The following is a 24,475-nucleotide window of genomic DNA, read 5'->3' as shown; positions in this document are numbered from 1 at the left end:
GGCGCCACTATACATTTGTGTATTTGGCTGCTTAACCGCGTACAAATCTCATTTTAAAAAGAATCGTAATTTGTATGTTACATAAACTACTTCAAAAAGTAGATTATTGATAGAAAAAAAAACATTAATACGATTTTTCATTCATTTAATTAAAAAAATATTCGTTTTTTGGTAGAGGGCGCTACTATACTTTTGGCTTTTGAAGGAACAGACAGTTCAAGGAACTCGACCAGCCGTATTAGAGGCTTCGACTCTTATTAATCTAGGAAGCCGTGGACTTTTTCCACTTTTTCTTTGAGGTTAAGTGCTTAAAACGTCAATTAAAACATGAATGCAATAAAATATCTAAGATCCGAGCTTTTTTTGGACACATTCTGGGCTAGCAAAATACTAACAAATTAGAATTGCAAAAAACCATGAAATCATAACACAAGGTAGGTTAGAACAATTTATAACTTTAACATTTTTCTGCAAAGGAGTTTGTTCTGGATTGCACATTTCTTCTTTAATAAATCTGTTTTTTCTTGACAAATATGTATTATCTAAAACTGGTTTCAGCGTTGCAGTTATTATCAGCTCGCAGATCTGATTTTTATGTACCAGACAAGATGAAAGTATTGGATTTTCTAGCAAATGAGGGCCCATTATCTCAACCATTTGGTGGAATATACTGCCCAGAAATACTATTTACTTGAATTGATTTGGATGTCATTGGAACAGTTGGATTGATGAAAGACTCTACAGGATTTTGGGGTACAGGAATTTCAACTGGAGTTTCAGTGGGAAAAGCCTAAAAAACAAAAACACTAATAAGATGATAGTAATTAATACCTGGAGGTTCCTGATTAGGACTTTGAAAAGTAATAAGTAATTAATCGAAAAATGAAAAGAGGAAGCTCATTTTGTTTTCTCATATGTCGTGGTTGACTTCGCTTCTATGTATATTTCATGTAGCAATAAACACCACAAGTCTTTTTTAATTATAGATACTTACAAAAATAGAAGGACAAGGAACAGCATCTTTACATAAGCGTCGTCTTTTGGGGGTTGTAATGTAATTATAGAGACTTGTTGAAAATGCTGCTCACAAATTTCTGAGTAATCCGTAATTTTTGTAGTCTTTTATATTACAAATACAAATTAAAAGGTTGTGCTTATCATTGTCTCCATAAATTTGTTTACCGCAAAATGTTTCAAAAGCTTCGAACCATTTTTGTCTTTGTTTCATATTGTTGCGAATTTCAAATAAGCGAACATCTTTTGCCCCACAAATGAAACACGCTTTTACCATTTCATGTAAAATAGAAGGGTAAAATTTTAAATTGCCGCCAATATTGTAGCTTTGATTCGTTGATAGGCCACCGAGGGCGCGCAATAAGGTTCTGTCTTCTTTTGTTTTATGGCCACTCTGCAGAAACAATTATTATGTACATTGAAACGGCCTTATAAGCGTAGCTTTTTGATTCAGATGGCCTTGGAGAACAGCTACTGGTGGCGACATGTAGCGCTACTATTGCAAGAGTAGAATTTTTAACTCACCGATTAAATAGGTTTAAAACTCGAATAAATGTCATTCTCAAGGTTGGTAGAACTGACTAATTTGTATAGTAAGGTTGCCTCGTTAAAAATTGGGGGGCGGGAGGGAAAAGTAAAAGTAAGTAAAATCAACCCAGAAATTTTGAGTGTTCGAATAGAACCCAAGGTTGATAAGCTTCGTGGGGTTTGTTGGGTGGTTTTTTGGGTTTGTTCTAGTGAGGCAACACCTAATGCGTGATCGACATACTCTGTAGTAAAATTTTAGTGCATTATGACGTCACGAGTAACTTTTGCGGGGGGAAAAATTCAAACTATTGTTTTAAATGGCAACGAGGCAATCTTCTATACAAATTAGTCAGTTCTACCAACCTTGCTCATTCTATTACAAGTAATGGAATAATTTTCTGTAACAGTTCTAGAGTGTGGGTCATTCCGTATCTAAAACCACATCAGAATGTTTATATTCTAAAATAGGCGTTCAAAAAGCAAGTACCTATATTTACGAATGAAGACCAATTACGATTTAATTAACCGGCTGAGAAATAAAAACAAGTTATTGAGAATAAAATAACAAATAGAGTGGCCAACAAAGAAAAGGTGTTTTAAAAAATAATTGTTGGGAATGTAAAAATCTGTGTAAAAAATTCTACTTGTAGGGTGCCGCATGGGTCGAGTATCGCAGGCATTTAATTCATCTGCTTCTCAGTTCCGATCAGTGGGTCCGTTCCACTCGAAATACGCTAATTTAAAAACAAAAGCGAGGAAAGTGGTGGGGGAGAACCGCAGGTAGAGACGAAAAACAGGCGGAGGAGGTACCAGTACAGACAAATTTTACGCGGTTATACAGGGTCATTATAAATTATTGTCCCATCGTAGTAGGCGTTGGCGGCTAAGTTGAATGTGCCGCAAGCTTGATATCATGAGTGAGACTAGCATTGCCGATAGGTGGCGTTACTGGCGGTAGTGGAAATCTGTTTACTAGTTTGTCTAACATTGCGAAGCAGGCGGCACATCCAAAATTTGTGTGGGTTTCCAACGCCAACTGCGATTGGACAATCATTTATAATGACCCTGTAGAAGCCGTGCTACGAACTATAAACATAAAAACAGTCGTAAGATTTGCAAATAGTGTTGATAGTGTTATTTTACTTTTGACAGAATATAAATAAATATCGGGCGATCAAATTAATTTGTAATCAAGTCATCCATGGATTTGAATCCGCATGTCTTTTGCGATTGATATGTCTAACCTGTGTTTCAAGCTGTATTTAATGGAGCGTGGAGTTTAAGTAGGGACATACGATTTCGGATTCATGTATAACTCGATTACAAATTAATTTAATCGCTCTTTACAATTGTGAACCCGCCATTTTTTTAGGATCATTTTGCAACATTTGTTTCAGAGGAAAAGACTACCTTCGCTGCGGACAATCCTGTGGTAATAGAATCATAGGTGCTTAATTAGAGTATTATCCTTATTACCTATGGACAAAAACAAACTTCTTCATTTTCTGACGATCAATTTAATAAATTAACTTCTATAACTCGTTTCTTTAAAACAATTGTCAAACAATAAAGCAATTAGTAAAGAAGATAATAATAGGATTTAGTTCAAAAGTATCGCAATAATTTACCATTGTCAACACAGCCACAAAAACAACTGTCAAATTTTGACAATTTGGTATACAATTTAAAGACGTCCATTGGTTAAAAATTTTAGGCATGTCGCCAACCTAACAATTCTGTGCCAACGTTTTGTTAAAGCTGACTTTATGTAAAGCGCCTTAAATATAATACGGTGTGATCAAGAATGATTGAATCTGTTGGTAACAATAAAATTTGACAAATTTGAAATTTGCCACGTAATAGCATAAACATAACTGACATAATCAATAGTATATTAAGTATAAAGAACGGTAATGACAATGTACGGATCGAAGACAATTGTTTGGAGGAGGAGCTTGCGACGACTCCAATATTGTCTGAGATCTGTACATTGTCTTTAACGTTCGTCATGCTTATGAGATTTTTTGCGCGATTGAATATTTATTACAAAATATTCCTAACTAGAATGCAATGCGATACGACGCCCTTCACATCGTATTGCCGCAATGTCGATTTTTGTATCGCGTTTCTAAGGCAATCTGCAAACAACTACCGCCATTGCAGTTTTTGTGCGCAAATATCGCCAGTTGTGTTGAAAAACAAGCAGTAAAATGAGTGATATTAGTGATTCCGAAAACGAAGTGGATATTGTAGAAGAAACTTTGAATGTGGGCTGCGTCACAAATAAAGAATTTTTGAAAGTAACGACCTCAACGTGTAATTAAGAAGACAAGGAAAATTTGTGGTATGAAAATTTTGATAATATATAATGTCGCGGCAAGTTCACTAATATTATTTCATTGCAGCGGCAAGGAATGCCGACCACAAGAGCCGTGTGAGTTTCCAGAAAGTGCTAACATCTTGTCTTCAACTTCTGTCTACATAAATCAAGAATTTTCGAAACCAGCGAACTCAATATGAAATCAAGAAGACAAGGAAAATCCGGGGTATGAACATTTTGACAATTCTAATGTCGCGGCAAGTCTGTTATTAAAATTGTTTCATTGCAGCGGCAAGGTAGGCCGACTACAAGAGCCGTGTGAGTTTTCAGAAAGTGCTAACATCTTGTCTTCAACTTCCGTCTACATAAATGAAGAATTTTCGAAACCAACGATCTCAGTGTGTAATCAAGAAGACAAGGAAAATGCGGGGTATGAAAATTTTGACAATGCCAATGTCGCGGCAAGTTGCTAATGCTATTTCATTGCAGCAACAAGGAAAGCCGACTACAAGAGCCGTGTGAGTTTCCAGAAAGTGCTAACATCTTGTCTTCAACTTCTGTCTACATAGATGAAGAATTATTTTCGAAACCAACAACCTCAATGTGTACCTAATCAAGAAGACAGGGAAAATGCGGGGTATGAAAATTTTGACAATGCCAATGTCGCGGCAAGTTTGCTAATGCTATTTCATTGCAGCGCCAAGGAAAGCCGACTACAAGAGCTTTATGAGTTTCCAGAAAGTGCCCCCACATCTTGTCTTCAACTTCCGTCTACATAAAAATTATTATAATAATCGATTAATTTTGAATAAACTTTACTTACCGTTCTAGAACACCAAAAATTACTTACCATCGAGTTTATCGTTAGCAACGAGTAAACAGAGCTTACCATCTTGGAAACAGACGTGGTAAACAACCAAATAGAGTACAATCGCGCAAAAAAGTGTTTTTAATGTTGCCTCAAGTTAAAAAATCCTGTCAATGCCAATTACGAGACAAAAAACACCAGTACTTTTCAATTTTTTCATTGCCAACAGACTCAGTCATTGTTGATCACGCTGTATTTTTTAAACATACTTTAAAGGCGACTTTTTTTTTAATGAGGCTGTGGATAAAGGGAGCTTTAACAGCTCATTTATGGAACTGACTCGACTGTAAAAGTTATATTTCGAAATCGATTTTTTTATTATTAAAGTATGTGTATAAATTTTAGAAATTGATTAAAATACTTACGGTGTCTTAAACACAAAACAGCTCCTACTATCAAAATTATAACTGTAGTTATTAAAGCCAGTAACGTAATTATAAATCGAATATCAGAGTAATGAAACGAATGATCATGTCCTTGCTTCATAAGATTTGGTGGAGGAACATCTAAAAATTTTATTGAGTGAACATAACATAATATATTCATACATAAAGTGAAATCTTACCACCATCTTTTGTTAATGTCATGAAAACAAATTCTTCTGTGGAAAATCCCGCAATATTATGAGCTTCCAGTTTAACTACGTACTGTGTTGCAGGACTTAATCCAGTAATCGAAGTTCGCTTTTGCGGTTTCAGAGCATTTGACACTATTATTTTATAAAATGTATAGACCAAAACCTGGTAATTTGTAAATATGTATCTATCTTACCTAAGTTCCACTGTGAATTGGAAGCCTTTCGATATTGCAATATAAAATATAAAATTGGGCACCCGTTATCGGGCCAAACATGCAAGCGAAGTAACACTGATGTTGAATTGGGTGAGAGAAATGCAGCTGCAGATGGAACTCCTGGGGGATGTCCTTGTGTTCGAGCTTGCAACGGTTGACTTGCAGGACTGCTACCGATTATATTATGAGCAGTTAAATACAAATTATATGTTGTTCCGCATAAAAGTCTCTAGAACAATTAATTGTATTAATTACAGGCAAAATATTTACTTTTATAATAAAAACCTTCAATTCGTAACTTGTTGCGTGCCTGGATAAATGCACTTCATCTAAATTTCCATGTTCTTTTCTGTAATTTAAGGTAAAACCACTTATCTGTGCTCCCCCATTATTGCCCACTTTCCAGTGTAACAATATACTGCTACTAGTAGCGCTTGTTACATACAGCAAAGGTGCAGAAGGGGGTACTTGAACAAGTAGATTATATGTAATTTTATCAGAACCTTGATTATTATCAACTTGGCATGTGTAATTACCCACATCGATCAACTGTAGATTTGATAATATTAATTCACCAGTATCTAAGATTTGTTGATTTTGGTTTGTAACCCCTTTAAGTATCTTTTCATTGCACAACCACTCTCGTTTCGGCGATCCTACAGCCTCGCATGGAAAAGCTACAGAGCTTTTCCAAGGCCTAACAATTGTCCCACCAAATGAAACTATTCTAGCAGGAACTACAATAAAATTAATAACAGTAATATTAGAATGTTCAATTGTGACAAAAATGTTATTGTTAAATTTAAAAAATAATTTATTTAAAAATGTATAAATCTAGGTTTCTTTTCATTTTCAAACAATTGGAATGTACAATCTTTTCAAACGTTCAAAATAAATTTAAAATCAAATATTATTATAATTATTTTCTATCCAATCCTATGACCCACCCGATAACTATGGACCCTTACAGATACCATAAGTAATTAAAAAATGATAAAACTTTAGAAACCGAATGTAAATAGAAATACATATTACAAATGCCATCAGCCTTGTCATGTACCGCATTAAATGTTTTTTTTTTTTAATGTTGGTCACAATGAGGGCACAAGACACAATTATTTTTAATTCGTCGGGACTTGGTTCACGGGTGGATCGTATAAGAGTGCGTACAGACTACGCGAGTCGAGCCTGTAATGTACAGTTTGGATATTCTAAGTTGGCTAAAGCAATTGTTGCGCACTGGTTCGATTGTGCAAATTCATAGAATAATAATTTGTCCAAAATTATATATGTAATAATTATATTCAAAACTGTACAAAACTTAAAATATGTAACAATATATATATATATATATACTTCGCAGCTAAACTCCGGTTACAGGTCTTCCTCGCCTGATTTTCACTCTACATTACTAAATTCTTTTAAATATTACGCCACTGGCTGTTGCGTTTCTGTATCCAGCTATGACGATGACGACTAGACACGAAGCTCCATTCGGTATGCACCGGAATTTGCCGACTAAGAATGTCCCAACTGTAGCATGCAACATGTAATGTCCATGTCCAATCTGGACGTGGCCGCCAGCCCCGAACGAGCACACTACAAGCGCCCTGCAAACGGTTTGGGCCGATTCGTTCGCTGTCGGTTTTTTGACAAACACCAAGACATTCGTTGATCATTTTTATTGAGATCTAACATGTTAATTTCGGTGCAATATGCAATAGATACAAAATATTATTTAATATTAAATTGAGTTTCTTTAAAACATTTCATTCATTTTTACAAATGCTGCAGATTGTGCCTTGTTGTTATTGCCTACTTGCTTATTTTATTACAAACGTTCAATCATTCTTTTTAGGTGTTGGTCCGAGACGAAAACGTAAATGTAGTAAATTTTTTTGGGATGTTTTAAAGACGAGTTATAACAGAAGCATGGGGCGAAATTATAACTATAAATTTGAAAAATGTTTCTTGAAACATTTTGTTAAATTGTTAAATTACTGGCGGCATAATATTTCAGAGATGATCCGAAATTTGTCAGACTCAATAAATTTTTAAAAGAGGGTAGTCGAGTAGTAAACAAGAGCAATAATTGGAATAGACACTGTAGTCCACTCAATATAAACATAAAAAAGGGTCCGACCTTGCAAAAGGTCATGTAGTTCTGATTTTTTAATATGTTGTTTGGATCTCAGCCAAGAGTAAAACACCAAATTTGCAACTTCGAAAGACTTGTGCGCGCTGCGTGGTAGCCAAAGAACAGCAAAATTTTTGCACTATTTTCAGTTTTTGCTCAATATCTCCTAAGACATGAGTCTCACAGAAAAAGTTGAAGTTATCCTTTTTAAACTAGATTTAATTTGCTACAGTTTGAGGTCCAAGCGAACTTTGTGCATGCAGCAGTTTCTGAGATAGCGCTCTTCAAAAATTGGGTATTTTTTCCAAGAAGTGAAAGTTTTTTGTTTACGTCTCTTATTTTATTAAATATCGTCAAAAATACTCGCCCCATGAGAAAAGTCATGGGTAATGAACTTGAAGTCTATTTATTTAGCTTTAAATTGAGATCTGACAGGCAGCTGCAGGTCCAATACTTCTCTCAAAAGTGGCATATAACCGAAAACCTCGAAAGATGGAATTTGGGATAAATAAATGAAAACAAGTTTTCAGCGCATCAAACATCACGTATAGGGCCTAAACCGATCAAATAAGTTATTTTAACGTAATTTAGTATGTGTGGTTAACAACTTGAAGAGAGTCTGTGAAGTTGGTGGAGAAATACTGCCCTCAGCGCCAGACTTGTTCTGGTTCTGATTGTATGGAAAATCATCGAACACCCCAAGTATGCTCGTTTGGAACGGGTTTATGGAGCAGGTGACAAGTGGTCTTGATTTTGATCGACCAAGAATTATTTTCCTCTCATTCATTGGCGCGCTTTAATTTGAGCTCCGCCGGGTACATGTCCTGGCGTATACAAGTATGTTTATCATGAACCCCATTTTTACGGTACACTGTATTAGCTCACTGCTGGAGATTCCACGCACATGTGTCAATCCACATTAGCTTTTCATAAACCACATCAGCAATCAAATCTAACCATAGGCCGGGCCAAAATTTATCGGATCGGCGGATTGTAAAATTTTGTTCTATGAATATCTTATACTCAGTTGGATCCATCCGCTGTTCTAGAGCCATCATATCTTGCAAATATAAGTGGGCACTCTTTGTGAAGAAATAGTGACCAACTGAATGAAAACAAGGTAGCATTTTATCGATAGTATACAGGTGAAGGTTCTTAATCACCCTAACGCTCTGCCTGGATGAATAGTTTTACGGGATTAGACGTGTGAAAATATTGGTCCCACAGCTTTGATTACCTTCCAAATTATGCAATGCAGTTTTGAATTTGGCTCTTAGGCTTTGGTAAGTCCTATTTTCCTTTACAAACAAGATGAGAGACCTCTCACTCTCACGTAGCTTATTCTCAGTTTCGGCTCTTTCTTTCCCAATCAAGTCTACCTCATCCAAAATAATGCCAGCCAATATCAGATTAGTCAAAATCTGTGCTCGTACAGCTCGTGAATAGGCATGACCATTCAGCATCTTGTCCAGGCCTGTGACCTGTATAAATAGTAATAAATAGCGCGTTTAAGCAACTCCCTGCCATTATTGCACCGATACAACCCATGAATGACATGAGGAGATGGAACTCTCCAAGCCTCACAACCACGCAGCTTAACTCAGAATGTTGGCCACCCTCAACAGTATCTCTGGCCTTAAAGAACAGTGGTTGATCAAAAGTAACGAAGCAGGTTTTTTGAAAATGACCTTTGCTTCTCTCACTGGCTTCAAAAGGTGATATGAACACTGTATCGTAATCAGTAGGTGGGGTGCGGATAAATGAGAGGAAAATAATTTTTGAGGCATAAAACTCAAGACCACTTGTCACCTGCTTAATGAACCCGTTCCAAAGGAGCATACTTGGGGTAGTTGATGATTTTCCATACAATCAGAACAAGTCTGGCGCTGAGGGCAGTATTTCTACACCGACTTCACAGACTTCCTTCAAGTTGTTAACCACACATACTAAATTACGTTAAAATAACTTATTTTTCGAGGTTTTCGGTTATATGCCACTTTTTAGAGAAGCATTGGACCTGCAGCTGCCCATCAGATCTCAGTTTAAAGCTAAATAAATACGCTTCAAGTTCATTGCCCTTGACTTTTCTCATGGGGCGAGTATTTTTGACGATATTTAATAAAAAAGAGAAATAAACAAAAAAAAATCACTTCTTGGAAAAAATACCCAATTTTTGAAGAGCTGTATCTCGGAAACTGCTGGACGCACAAAGTTTGCTTAGGCCTCAAACTAAAGCGAATTTAATCTAGTTTAAAAAAGATAACTTCAACTTTTTCTGTTAGACTCATATCTTAAGAGATATTGAGCAAAAACTGAAAATAGTGCAAACATTTTGCTGTTCTTCGGCTACCACGCAGCGCGCACAAGTCTTTCGAAGTTGCAAATTTGGTTTTTTACTCTTCGCTGAGGTTCAAAGAACATATTAAAAAATCAGAACTACATGACCTTTTGCAAGGTCGAATGTTTATATTGACTGGACTACTGCAATGAAGCGGAAAAATGCTAAAACCTCAAGAACAGCTCCGATTTTGATGATTTTTTTTTAAATGTTTGTTTGTATACAGGCTAATAGGTGACGATGAGTAGAACTAATACACAAAAAATGTTTCTAATAAAAGTCTTTTCGTTTTCGAGATAAAAATAATTGAAAATTTGGTCGAAATTTGCTGTACGCTAATGAGTTAATCGGGTTTAAAAAGGAAATTCTGGTTGCTTGGCTGCAATTTCTTTAGCAACAGTTTAATTTTAAATTTGCGAATCCTACAAAAAGTTATGAAGTTCACAAAACAAGAATACGCCGATTTTCAGGACGGACGCCAACTCGGCACTTTACGAGTATTATACCTAGGTAAAATTTGCAATAAAGTACAACAGGCCATCTCGGCACCGGTAGCCGATGGATAACCGGCCAACTCGGCACCGTCGTCAAGCCAACTCGGCACTGTACTGGGACGGTACCTCTTTAATATCGCAGCCAGTGACTAGAGTTCTTGCAGGAATATATCAGGGATTATAAAATGAGATGAGGAAATACTTTTTTTTATAATATACAAATATAATGTTACTTTTATAGGTCATTTACAATTAAATATTAATTACAAGACTACTAATTAATTATTAATCTTATATTTATATGAAATAGATTTTACATAATCATATTCTGATATTTGACAATTATCATATTCAAATATTTTCTGAGATACAAATTTCTCCGCTTCTTTTACTTTTTTGGTTTTTACAATTATTTGCGTTCTAATACTCTGAAATTTTATGTACATAAAACATTGATACTCAAGAAGAGTTTTTACAAAAATATTAATATTTGGGTGCGTATGGTAGAAGGATTTGGCAAAATGCGAATGAAACGATTCACATGGATTGGTAGTTAAATATAAATGACTTGATTTAGAGGCCCAGAAAGAAGGGGGAAATGTGGAATGTGGAAGCTACCTGCGGTTATAGGGGTGTTATAAGCAATGGTTGATGCGGAAAAAACGCCTGCCCTTCAGGAAATACCCTCTACTAGGGGGCATCATATAGACAGGTAGTGAGTGGGCGCTTAGTGTTGAGTTGGCCTATCTCTTGGGGTGTCTTTGAAAACTACCTGCTTTTTTTGGTGTCGAGTTGGCCGGTCAATGCTTATTGCTTCTAAGGTTTGGTGTCGAGTTGGCCTAGACCCGATTTTCATTTACTCTATGGCGAAGCACGTGGTAATTCAAGCGCGGCATGGCACGGGGAGTCAAATTTAATATTTGTGAAAGGAGTATTTTTTGTGAATACAGTAATGCAACACATGTCCACATCGCCGCCATTTTGAAAATCTTTTTAGCATTAAAAATTATGTATTATCGCGTTTAAACTTTTTTTCTATTAAAATGTTTTCTGTTTCAGTTAATAGTTATTTATTTAACGAGTTCGTGTGTAAATTGGTCTTTTTTTGGTATGAGTGGGCCAGTTTAAAACGCTCGTTTCACTCGCGTTTTAAACTGGCCCACTCATACCAAAAATAGCACAATTTACACAAGAACGAGTTGAATACAACGTTTTTTTGTTCGACGAGTCTCTTAAGGGCTCAAAATCGCCTAAAACCTTTAAAATGACTTGACGTTTCGTTTTGACAAGTTGTGACATTTATCAAAATCCGTTTACACAGGAGAAAATTCTCAAATTTTGACAGTGTCGAACAAAAAATATTTTTTTTGTACGACACTGTCAGAATTTGAGAATTTTCCCCTGTGTGAACGGATTTTGATAAATTTGACAATTTGTCAAAACGAAACGTCAACTAATTTTAAAGATTTTTAGCGATTTGGAGCCTTTAAGGGGCTCGTCGAACAAAAAAACGTTGTATTCAACTCGTTCTTGTGTAATTTGGGCTTTTTTTGGCACTCGTGGACCTTTAAAACTCTCGTTTCACTCGAGTTTTAAACTGGTCCACTCATGCCAAAAAAAGCCAAAATTACACACGAACTCGTTAAATAAATAACTATATTTTTACACTTATTATTGACTGTATTTATTTTTTGGTCAAAATATAGGCGGCAAAGAACTGACTATAGCTAAAGACCACATTTCCAAGACTAACTAAATTTTACATTTTTTCAAATTTTTTAATTCGATCATTTTATATAATGTTTAGATTAAAATAAGATCCATGTGTTACATCACTAAATCCACAAAAAAAAACTATTTTTAAAGATATTAAATTTGACCCCCATCCAATTTAAAACAATCAAATTAACTTTGTATCTTCAAAATAAACGATGTTAGAAAACTGAAAAAAAATTCAGATGATAGAATTTAAACATTTCTAACTATGTGCCAAATTTCAACGAGTTCTGCTAAACCATTCTGAAAATATTTCGCTGTGTCCATACTTTTTATCGACCCTGTATGTATCTACATTCTAGAGCCGAAAATATTGCACTAAAAAAAAGATCCAAAACATTCCCTTTCCAAAGTTGTGCCGAAACCGACGACGATGACCATACGCTTCCCCGATATCGTTTTCTGACGACTGCCGCGCCGCCTCGCGGAGGCAGTGCGCAGCTTTCAGTTAGTGTTTTCAAAATTCCGCCTGTCTTGATATGTAATATCACTCATAAAAACAGAGGAATTTTTTAAATTTTCGCATTCAAGTGTACAATAAGGGCCGGTTGCACCAACGCCAGTTAAAGTTAACTGTAGGTTAAAATGTTTCGTTACTTTAGTTACCTATTGTTATAACAATGTTTTCGAATATTTTAATCTATAGTTAAATTTAACTTACGTTGGTGCAACCGGCCCTAAATCATTCAAATAATAATAACTTGCGGCTTTCAGTCGATTGATACGAGCTGTTTACGGAAAAAAAATTGTCTAAAGGTAAAATTTTCGATTCGGAAATTGTTGCTACATTTTAAATACAAATCAGCAAGTTCAACGACAGAATTTCGATTCGGAACGAAACATATTTAAAGAGGAATTAGCGCGATTTTAATAGTATCTGGAACATTCTCATTGCCAAAGAGCAATTTCATGCACAAAATTGCGACTTTTTGTCTATTTTCCTAAAGATCAAGTGCATATTAAGGTGCAACGAAATAAAAATGTTTTGGATGACAATAATTCCTAACATTCAATGGTTTTACTTTATGTACTTTGTCCAGTAAATTTAACGTAAGTACTACACTAATCATGTAAATTATTAATCCAATCGAAATTAACTGCGTTATGCGTCTGTTGTTTATTTATTGTATAAAAAGTAACAATTAATTGTTGTTTTTTAATTCTCACGAATAAGAGGTTCTTTGTTGTTGGCAAGTACGCATGCCAAATACATTATTAAAATTTCAGTTACCGATTCTTTTTTTCGGTATTTTTGAAACCCCGAACACAGCAAACACCTCCCCGATTGAGCATCTCTGGTTTTTTTTCTAAATAATTTGAATTTCTTACTTTGAAAAAGTCGATTTTACACGTCGTCAAATACGAAACTGTTTGTTTACAAACTGAAAAACGCCGCGCTCCGCCGCTTGGCGGCGGGTCAATCGATACCGGGCAAGCCTATTGTCGGTCATAAATCTACCCTAATTTATTTTATGATATCCAACCCATCTGGGACTTTTCTCTTGCTGACGCGTTGTTGTCGATTTCCATAGCAAATTATTTATATGATTTATAATTTGTTTTAAAAGCACGATCGGCCGGGCGCCCCTTTTCTCCTGGCGCCCCTAGGCAATTGCCTATGATGCCTAGTGGTAAAACCAGCACTGGTAGGATCGATCATGGCCAACTTCATCTAGCTTCCGCTGCGCTCCATACGGCCGTCCCAATATGCCAATTTTCATTGTTGAAATTGATTCTGCTAACCTCAAAAAATCGTTTGGTAACTAGCCCCAACTAGCGGAGAAAAATGTTAATAACAATGATTGACGTATCTTTTCAAGTGTCATGAAGTTTCAAAAAGATATGAAAACCAAACGAAAATATGTAATAGTCTTGTAAAACTGGAAAATATATAACTATATTTAATACATTATTTACATAAAACAATGGAAAAGGAACAAAACTCGAAAGTAACGTAATTTTAAACAGCATAAAGGAGTGATAACTAAAGAACATACCTAAATGGGTGGATAGGTAGGTAGGTACGTAGGTACCTGTTTGGTAGATACGTAGTGTTATAATTTTAAAACCTTTCCACTTATCGGTTTATTAGCAATTGATTTTCTTTTTATGGAATCAGTTTTTTGTGAACAACTATTATTTAAAAGTGGTTTCATCAATAATTCTATAATAACTTTACAAATTTTGTCTTTATGTGTGTTACAGATAAAGAGGGAATTACGAATTAAATGTGGAAGTAAAATTGTTACGAGTTGTTTGCAAATATTTGGGCCAAATATGATAAAATTTCTGTGGTGGCAATATCTGCCAATTCTTTAAAAAAAACTTACAAACTGATAATTTGGATAAGTCAAACCGCCACGATTTTGAAGATTAATTGAACGTAAAAGAGGACCAGGGGTTGAAAAAGGCAATATAGGAGAGAGACAACTGTCGCAGTGAAATATTTCATTTCATTTTTTTACAATATACCCTGCTATGAAAGCAACAGAAGCTGCATATTTGGTGTTACTGCGATTAAAAATAATAATTGGTTTACTTAAATTTCGAATTTTCTCTAACGGTCGAAAGGGTAGTATCAAGTCCGGTTCACATTTTTCCGCCAAACTGACAAAAAAACACGGTTTCCCCATCAACCCATAAAGATTTATGTTAAAAATGTTGCAACAGATGGGGCTAGTTACCAAACGATTTTTTTAGGTTAGCAGAATCAACTTTAGACCACAGACCATCAACAGAATTAAGACTTTCAAAACCCGTATAAAACATGGGAGACACTGACAACACTAGCGCTGCTCTAGCGTTAGGCCAAACTAAATTACCGAATTTACTCGTTAATCCGATCGGGAATTTCCGTTTAAAAAGAAGGTTGATTTGAATATTAATTAATAATGTCATCAGTAATTTTGAATTTTCTAATTTCTGTCAAGGTTTAGTCAATAAATTTTATAAATTGTTCTACAAAATAAATTACTCCAAACCAGTATCTTGAGATAATTTTTCGTTATCTTTTTATTTGGTAAGTTATCTTTTTCTTTTTGAAAAAGTACGAAATAAGTATGGTTTTTCAGATCGCAATTTTTATTTTATTTATTTGGATATGGAAAAAATTAAACATAAATGCTTTGTAAACAACAAGATCGGCGATAAAAAATAAACATTTTAAATATCCAAAATTAGAAGAACAAAGGAAACGATGGATAGAAGCTTTAGGTAAATGTTGCACCACCCTTCAAAACAGACAATGCCTTTATTTGCGAGAAATATTTTAGCAACAATTTCTTTACTCAAAAAACAAAACTCCATAAATACGCCCTGCCGTCGATTTTTCTTCGTGAAGACAAACAAATTTCAATAAACAATGTTAGACCAGCTGAACAAATTGAAAATTTTACGATTACTGAAAATCCCACTGTAGAGAATCTAATCCTTCCTGTTATGCCCAAGGCCCAAAATAGACACCCAACAAAATCTTCTAGTGTGTTGCAAGTACTTGAATGCAAGAAAGTTAGTAGTCGTACTTCAAAAGGTAGAAACATTTATTATATGGACCGATATCAGCGAAAAACAATTTCAAAATTAAAAAATCTTTTGCACGATTTTAAAATTATCTCCAGAAATTTTAGAAGTTAACGCAAAATCAAATTATTGAACTAGATCTACCCTTCAATTCAGTTTCACTCGCCTTAAACTAGCCCACTCATGCCCAAAAAATCCCAATTTACACACAAACTTGTTTAATGAACTACTAATTTGTTGTATATGTTAGAATTTGTATTAAAATGTTTAAAACTTATTTAGTCGTTTCTATTTTTTTTAAATAAGTGTCAATTTAAATCAAATTGAAAAAAAAATAGGCAACTGGGTATACAGAAAGTCAGATATGCAACTTGTTATACATTAGTTTGGCCTAACGCTCGGGCAGCGCCACTTGAGCGCGTCCCCGAAAATGTAATCCCACTTGACAGTCTTACTATAGTTTAATTGTCTGTGCTTTAGACCTTTAGACCCTTATTGGGACGGCCGTATGGAGCGCAGCGGAAGCTAGATGAAGTTGGCCATGGATCGATTTATAAACAAACAAGCGACGTGCGCGTGCTCCGTGCTCACCGTTGACGTTAAATACAGGTGCGGGAGTTTTAAATCTCATTGTTTCATTGCACTAGCTGAGGAAATTCTTTTACAACCGACAGCATGGCCAACTGTATCAAAACGCTAAGCGCTTATTATGGCCGTCCCACTCGATGATTTCTCCATAAGAAATATTGTTCTTGACATTTAAAAAAATCGTACGTGCAGTAGAGACTTCAAGTGACGATTATTTGAATTAAAAGACAACGGATGACAGAAACGTCTCTTTTTTCTGTAATTGGTTATGTCCTATTCTTGGTTATGTCCATGTTAAATATTTATAAATTAACTGCAAGTGTTAATTGCATGCAGTAACAAAATAATAAAAATAGTAAAAGTGTAAAATAAGAAACATATAATAGGTAAGGTGTTGTGTCAATAGCTTAAAAACCATAAAAAAAAGAAACTTCAATTGCTTCAAAATATCAGACATAACCTCAAATTGTTTTAATTCGAATTTAGTATTTTTCAGAATACATTGTGTTGTTGGATAATGTGACTCGTGTCAGCATTAGAATAAGTGAGCACATCCAAAAGATTGTCATCTATGAAAAAAATTCAACAGGATGAGATCCTAAATTTGTAATAAAAGCTTTAAAAATGTATCGACACGTTTATTTACCTTTAAATGTACACTTTTCTATGAAAATAAAAAGATTTTTCAGTATTAAAATGGTGTTTGGAAATAGCGACCTACGGTTATAACGACCGAATTTCACCGGTCCCTTCCACATCGTTATAAACGATATAATATACTGTATATGGTTTGGATAATACCAAATCTAAAACCATTGGTGAAAGACCTCGCACAGCCAACAAAATGCTCTGCTATGTTATCCACGGGTTATCAACTAGATACACAATTGCTGCAGGGTACTTTTTCCATTCAACATTAACAACGGCACAATTTTCACAGATTATGGTTTCATTGTTCTTTAGCTTGTTACTGACAATCATGCATCAAATGTAGCTTAATTTAAAAAAATTTGCAGCGGAACGTTAAAAATCATATTGACCTTTTTTTCCACTATTTCTAAGTTTTGATTAGGTACTAGGTGCGTTCGGATACTACCTCGGAGATGCAAGCACAAATTTAATAGACTTGAACAGCTGATTGGAGATCAATCTGAAATAAACGAACGAAAATAGGGTAGATAATTGTTCACTTTAGCTCCCGGTCGAATTTTCGCGTTTTTTCTGGCCAGATACCTTTAGGGCGTCCTCCTACATCGTTTCCCACCACTCAAACCTTGTGCAAATGCCCTTGTTTTTCTCTCTTGTTCCATATACCACATAAACATAACCAGATAATAACCCTACTATTGTGACAGGCGCCAAAATCTCAACATCCTCGGTCCAAAAACCCCTAGCAAATCGAGCTTCCTCTAATGACTCTGACGTCTAATATCCGAACGATTTAGATTTACATCAATTTGCTCATTTTATAATAACCGAACGATTTTGACGTAAATTAGCATAAAAATGATATAAACGAACGCAGCTACTGTCAATACTGTCATTGTGACGAATTTCGTTTTCAAATCAGTTCCTAATGTTAATTTAGGGGGCGCCACTGTACGTACGCTCCAGGGCCTACTCGACGGGAACACTTTTTCAAACCAAGTGGGACGGCCATAATAAGCGCCTAGCGTTTTGATACAGTTGGCCATGCCGACAGGTCACACAAAAATCTTTATGAAAATCAAAATCACTAACCTAACCAAGGTTGGTAGAACTGACTAATTTGTATAATAGGTTGCCTCGTTGAAAATTGCGGGGGGGGGGGGAAAGTAACTCGTGACGTAAAATCAACCCAGAAATTTTGGGTGTTCGAATAGAACCTAAGGTTTATAAGCTCCGTGGAGTTTATTGGGTGGCTTTTTGGGATTTATTCTAGCGAAGGAACACCTAATGCATGATCGACAGACTCTGTAGTAAAAGTTTAGTACACTGTGACGTCACGAGTAACTTTTGCGGGGGGAAAAAATTCAGACTATTGCTTTAAATGGAAACGAGGCAACCTATTATACAAATTAGTCAGTTCTACCAACCTTGAACCTAACTTTTAAGACTGACATCTATTAATTGAAATCTCACGAATTGCCAACTGAAATGTTTGGTCAGCGCCTGCTCTAATTTTTGCCCTTTTGAAATTTGAGCGTCATATTTTTTAGGTTAGGTAAGTTTGACAACATAAAATGTCGCTGATATTTTAGAACACCATAATATTGTCTCGTATTTTGGCTGTTTAACAACAATTAAGACGATGTTCTCATTATACAGTTCTTTTGCATATATTGAGTGATTCAAAATGATTGTGGCCATTACACATTGATTTCATAACTTATAAAATTGCGCGACTATCAACTGTCAAGGAAATGTCAATTCTACCCTACCCACACAGTTGCCTCATAAATTTTCGTACATAGTTGCCATACTTGGCCACAATCATTTTGAATCACCCAATAGTAGCTCTACATTTATTTACACTTTGAGCAACACCACTTTATTTATTATTGACTAGCTGACCCGACAGACGTTGTCTTGTCCAAATTTCAATACCTAAATTTGTTTGTCATCGTTTTGTGAATTTGTGAAAAGCTATTGTAAATTTGTAAACAAAGTAAAAATGAGGAATTTTACATGGGAGATGAATTCTACACTGCTGAAATGCTGGAAATGTTGATGTACCTGGAATGTGATCGAGTTGGAACCATGCGGTTTTGTGAAATCATAGCCTCCGCTTATGCCAAAACATCGTGAATGGTATATTATAATTCAGAATAAGTGGCATCGCGATAGGCGTTGGAAATTCAAATTTACGTTGGCAGCAAGACCCTTGCTAATAATACCCTAGTTTCAATGCTGTTGGTAACCTTCGTTTTTAATTTGGCCTTGATAATATCAATGGAATCGTTTTGTGTTTATTTTCTTGTTATAATATTTGGAATTTCCTTCTTTCATTTATGAAAAGTGTATTATTTTTCTGGGGGTACAGCTGGTTTCAAAAAAATCGGGAAATGAAAATTTTCCAAAATGTAAATTTGGTTCAACTTGACAATTAATTGAGTTGACAACACCTATCAAAAATGTCATAAAATTATTTTTACATCATTGTCATAAAATTCAGATTGACTTTTGAAATGCCTCACTTAAGCGACATAGATAAAGCTAGGGTAGTTTCTCACCTAGAAAACGGTAGACCAATTACCAATTTAGCGGCAGAATTTGGTGTGGGAAAAAGCAGTATTTATAGAATTAAAAATAAATGGGAAATTGAGAGAAGTGTAAGACGAAAAGCAGGTTCAGGTCGCCCTAAAGCCTCAAATGAACAGCAAGATGAGGAATTATTAAACTTTTTAAGAGAAAGGCCTATGTCAAATGCTGTAGAAGCAATCCATCAAACTAATTTTCCAGCTTCTCGAAGCACTGCATGTCGTCGAATTCGTTCATCTGAATTGGGCAACTATTGGGCAGTTAAGAAGCCATTTCTGACGAATCTTCATAAAGAGCAAAGAGTAGGATTTGCTTTTGAGTTCCTACAAGAAGAAAATTTCTGGAATGCAGTAGTATTCTCTGATGAAAAAACGTTTAAATTACATAAAGACGGCAGAGTACAAGTATACAGAATGTCCCAGAACTGGCTCCCCAGAGAAAACAGGCATGTGCCGACAACAAAAGAGACTCTAAATTGACTAAAATAAATTTTCTGCTAGCTCAAATTACCGAGTTATAAAGTTTTTAATTTCACCAATCCCGGAAGCTCGTCCTCAGGTATTACTAAAAAATCCGATCGGTTGCTAAACAACAACAAAAAATCTCTGATATCGCTCAAATCAATAAAATGTTTGGGCAACTGGAATTTTGACGTTTTCCGATATAAAAATTCGTTGACGTTTATCTGTCATCAACATCAAGACTTGACAGTTCTAAAGATAACTTCGAAATAAAACAATAAAAATGGCGATTCTAAAAAGAACCATTTATTTAAATAGGTAATAATGTTAAAGCAGATGTTCGAAATGACCACAATTCATTTGTATGCACAATTGTGCTCTACGTAACAAACTTCTTGTAGTAGCGTTAGTTATAATTTCTTTAGTAACTGAAACAAAAGCCTCCTGAATTCGAACTCAGATCAGCCTCTGAATTTATGGGCCGACGATAAATGATAGATTTCAAATGATTCAGATTCAGATCTGCAGACCTGGCAGGCCAATGATGCGATCCTCCTCGACCGATCCAGCGCTGTGGATATTGGTTATCCAAAATTTCCTGAACGTTTCTTCTAAAATGTGGTGGAGCACCATCATGTTGGAACCAGTCATTTATGCGATAAGCAAGAGGTACAATTTCAAGTAGATCAGGTAGCTCCGTGCCAATGAACTGAGCATATCTTGCCCCCGTTAATCTTGCGGGGAATTCAAACGGTCCAATCTAGAGCGGGAGATTTGGGATTTTAACAAATGGGAAATAATTCTCTTGAATTTTCCTCTGCCCAGATATGAAGGTTGTGATAATTGGAAGAACCTTACCGGCAAAATAGCGACTCATCAGAAAACCGTATCCGTGACAAGAAGTGTGGAGCCTAATTGGATAATCCTCTGGCAGAAGATGTTGTACTCGTGTATAGTGGTACGGATGCCTCCTATTATCAGCTAGAACTCTCTGCACCGAACTCTTGGATAAACCCATTTCACGAGAAACTGTTCGAATACTCCGGGTGCCGTCTTCCTCAAAGACATTCAATACGGCTTCCTCGTGTTCGACAGTCCTTACATTTCTTGGAGCACCCCCAACTTCTCTTCGAACTGGCTGCATCTGACCCGTTTCTCGACTCCGAGCGATTAATTTCAGGATTGTTTTATGATCCGAATGACTTTGTCTTTGCGGAAATTCTTCACGGTACAACTTTACTGCTTCACGTGCATTGTTCCCACATTGTGCAAAAGTAAGAATCATATCTACGTACTCAGAGGAAGAATACATGTTAAATGATACACTTGAATTAAATATCGCAGCGAAATTGTATAACAAATGTCAAACTGACGTAAACAATCATTCTAATAAATGCAGTGGACCAAATCTAATGGACAGAATTATAGAGGTTTACGGATAAAAAGGAAACCTAGACAACGCAAAATTGCGATTATTCCACCTTAATGGTGCTCAACTCTGATTGGTCAACTTCAGAATGTCTTTTCTCGGTTATCATTTGAGATAGGACTTTTTTTCTTCAAAACACACGTTAATATATTCGCCCTAAGGCTCCCTTTTTTCTCTGGGGAGCCAGTTCTGGGACACCCTGTATAGACCAAGAAATACACGTTTCGAACAAAGCTATACGCAGCAGGTTAATCCTAACCGTTTTTCTGTTAATGTTTGGGGTTGTATCAGTGTCCGAGGTCCAGGAGTGTTGTGTGTTGTGGAGCAAAGACTGAATGCAAACGTTTATGTCAACATTCTTGAACAAGTTATGCTACCATTTGTTGCCCAAGCCTTTCCGGACAATTTTACATTTCAACAGGACAATTGTCCAATACATACGTCAGCAATAGCACAAAACTGGTTCAGAGATAACGATATTAATGTCTTGCCGTGGCCTTCTAGAAGCCCAGATATCAACCCAATAGAAAATATATGGGGCATATGCGGCGAAGAAATATTCGTCCCCAAAACAGGCAGGACCTTATAAATGCCATAAATGTAGAATGGCACAATTTGACGCCAGAATTTTGTCAGCACTTAATTTCGTCCATGCCTAGACGATTAAATTCCGTGATAGAGAAGAACGGGGCTGCAATTAAGTATTAAGTTGTTGTGTTCTTTAAATGAATAAAAATAATTGTATTTATAGTACCTTCGTTGGTACTAGGTACTGTTCTTCGTTATTTCTATTGCTGTTATTCTGCTTTTATTCCTACAAGGTCTGCTTGGTGAATTTAAGTTCTTTAAAGTTTTCTTCTGAATCTGTTACCAAAATGAAATCTAACCTATTTATTTATAAACTGACGTAACTTCAAATGATCCTAACCTATTTTTAAGAAACCATTTTCACACTATCAAAAAAATGGAAGAAACGTTGTCATTTGGATTTGACATTTCCCGATTTTTTTGCAACCAGCTGTATCTCTGCTGTGGGCGAAAACCATGTCAAAATTATGTAACGCATAACCTCAGAATAAAGTAATGACGGTTTCACATGTCTGCAAAATTTTTTGACATAACATAAAGCTCGCTTTAGAGAATCAACACCTACCGCGATGCCACTTATTCTGAATTATACTATATACTGGCTGTCCCAGAACTGCCGCATGATATTTTAATAGCGTATTCTGGAGTGAAAATCAAGACTAAAATTGAAAGAAAAAATGTCGAGGGTCTATAGTATCTATACTGTAAGCGATTTTCGCTGACCAATCATAAGACCTTTGTTAATTTCTTTATTAGGTAAGCTCATTACTTTGTTTCATTTCCATGGATTTTCATAATACGATAAAATTCTTTGAATTATTTGGTCCGCTGTAATCGAATAATAAATTACATTGTGACATTTCTTAACGTCATTTTGACAGTAATATTTTTTCATAAAATCAAAAAATGAACAGTTTTGAAAATGTTTACCGCTGCAGAGTACTATGATATGCTCATAGTATATGGAGCATGTGGTGAAAATGCTTACGCAGCCGTAGAAGCTTACGCTGCACGTTTTCCTGCAAATGTATTTTTGCGTTTGGTGAATCGCGCTAGGAATACGGAGAATTTAGTACCTCAAACTAAAGGAGTTGGTGGTGTTACACGAGAGGCTCGCACTCCAAAAAATGAAGAGGCTGTTTTTCAGACTTTTGAGGAAGACGGAACGTTAAGTATTAGAAGCGTCGCTAGTATGTTTGACATTTCAAAAAGCACAACACAGCGGATTCTAAAGGATAATCGACAACACGCTTATCATTATACGCGTGTACAGAATCTCTTGCCTGAAGATCTTCCTCTCAGAGTGCAGTTCTGTGAATGCTTACTGCAACAACATGAAGCAAATCCCAACTTTGTAAAAAGTATTTTATTTACGGATGAATGTTTTTTCTCAAGAAACGGAACATTTAACATTCATAATTATCATGTATGGGCAGACGAAAATCCACATGCGTTTCATGTTAATGCATTTCAACATTGGTTTAGCATCAATCTGTGGGCTGGGATTTTAGGAGATTCATTGGCAGGTGTTGATAAACAAACGATTATCAGATAAAATATCGACTGTAGAGTTTTAGGTTGGTCCGTTTGAATTTCCTCCAAGATTAAATGGTGAAGTCTATGACAATTTTCTTAATGATGAATTGCCTGATCTTCTAGACGATGTGCCATTGCAATTCTTGGCACATCCCTGGTTTCAACACGATGGTGTTCCAGTGCATTATATAACTCAAGCTTAACAAGTCCTTGATAGAAGATATCCTGATTCTTGGATAGGACGTGGCGGGTCAATAAATTGGCCGGCTAGGTCGCCTGTCCTCACACCTTTAGACTATTTTTTGTGGGGTTACATGAAAAACTATGTTTATCGTGAACCGGTGAACTCTTTAGAACAACTGGATGATAGATTGCATGAAGCTTTGGCAACAATTACACCTCAAATGATTCAAGACGCCCAAGCAAGCTTAATAAGACGAGCACGCCTTGGTATTCAAATTGGTGGAGGTCATTTTGAGCAATTATTATAAGAGTATCTACGAATTGTTAACTGTTATGGTTTTTGATTGCTTATTAAACTTTTTTTTAATTCTAAAAAATCAAAACAATATTGCTTTTCTATTTTACCCTGCTTAAAAACCAGCTTATGTTATGGTATTATTCCAATCAAACATGAACATCAATATTTTTCCCTAGTTTCAACGAGTGTATTAACGTTTGTCAGCTCAACATTTACGCTTTCATCTTAGGGTGACGTGCCTCAACGCAGCTATTATAAAAATAATGTCACATTGACACTTCATTTCTGTCAAGTACAGTGGACCAGCTAAATTTATAAGAATTTTGAAAAATGTAAATGTAAGTTGTTTCCTAGCAACTAGTCGGA

At 35.7% G+C, this 24,475-nt stretch overlaps 1 protein-coding gene and 4 long non-coding RNA genes across 15 annotated transcripts in view; 3 read left to right on the top strand and 2 right to left on the bottom strand.

Moving 5' to 3' along the window:
* The window catches only part of Dscam2 (Down syndrome cell adhesion molecule 2), a 431,544-nt gene that overhangs the window by 40,554 nt on the left and 366,515 nt on the right, over positions 1–24,475 (bottom strand). For 7 of the 9 annotated variants that reach the window (XM_069036617.1, XM_069036619.1, XM_069036626.1 and 4 more), the window contains 4 exons: positions 5,808–6,259; positions 5,502–5,751; positions 5,296–5,439; positions 5,096–5,236 (listed from right to left, as the gene is read on the bottom strand). The exons of 1 other annotated variant lie outside the window; for it this stretch is intronic. In XM_069036617.1, the coding sequence (XP_068892718.1) occupies positions 5,096–5,236; positions 5,296–5,439; positions 5,502–5,751; positions 5,808–6,259 (987 nt within the window). Of the gene's footprint in view, positions 1–5,095; positions 5,237–5,295; positions 5,440–5,501; positions 5,752–5,807; positions 6,260–24,475 lie in introns of those variants that run through there. One more of the 9 variants, XM_069036625.1, reaches the window with a different exon arrangement.
* Positions 281–1,157, top strand: LOC138122384 (uncharacterized). The gene is made up of 2 exons (XR_011156473.1): positions 281–434; positions 559–1,157. It is a non-coding gene; the product is annotated as an uncharacterized lncRNA (long non-coding RNA).
* LOC138122381 (uncharacterized) lies at positions 3,436–4,695 on the top strand. Of its 3 annotated transcripts, none has more exons than XR_011156469.1 (4): positions 3,436–3,886; positions 3,948–4,088; positions 4,152–4,292; positions 4,352–4,695. It is a non-coding gene; the product is annotated as an uncharacterized lncRNA (long non-coding RNA). The 3 variants fall into 3 exon arrangements; XR_011156470.1 differs by lacking the exon at positions 3,436–3,886 and having other exon boundaries at positions 3,905–4,088; positions 4,352–4,499; positions 4,560–4,695; XR_011156468.1 differs by lacking the exon at positions 3,436–3,886 and having other exon boundaries at positions 3,905–4,088.
* On the top strand, positions 14,357–16,267 carry LOC138122383 (uncharacterized). The gene is made up of 3 exons (XR_011156472.1): positions 14,357–15,286; positions 15,339–15,480; positions 15,540–16,267. It is a non-coding gene; the product is annotated as an uncharacterized lncRNA (long non-coding RNA).
* LOC138122389 (uncharacterized) lies at positions 16,998–18,065 on the bottom strand. Its single transcript, XR_011156479.1, has 2 exons — positions 17,608–18,065; positions 16,998–17,524 (listed from the first exon to the last, which is right to left on the bottom strand). It is a non-coding gene; the product is annotated as an uncharacterized lncRNA (long non-coding RNA).

Source organism: Tenebrio molitor, chromosome 1 (genome assembly GCF_963966145.1).
Source record: "Tenebrio molitor chromosome 1, icTenMoli1.1, whole genome shotgun sequence".
NCBI classification, from domain to species: Eukaryota; Metazoa; Arthropoda; class Insecta; order Coleoptera; family Tenebrionidae; genus Tenebrio; species Tenebrio molitor.
This window is presented reverse-complemented; position numbering and strand designations above follow the sequence as displayed.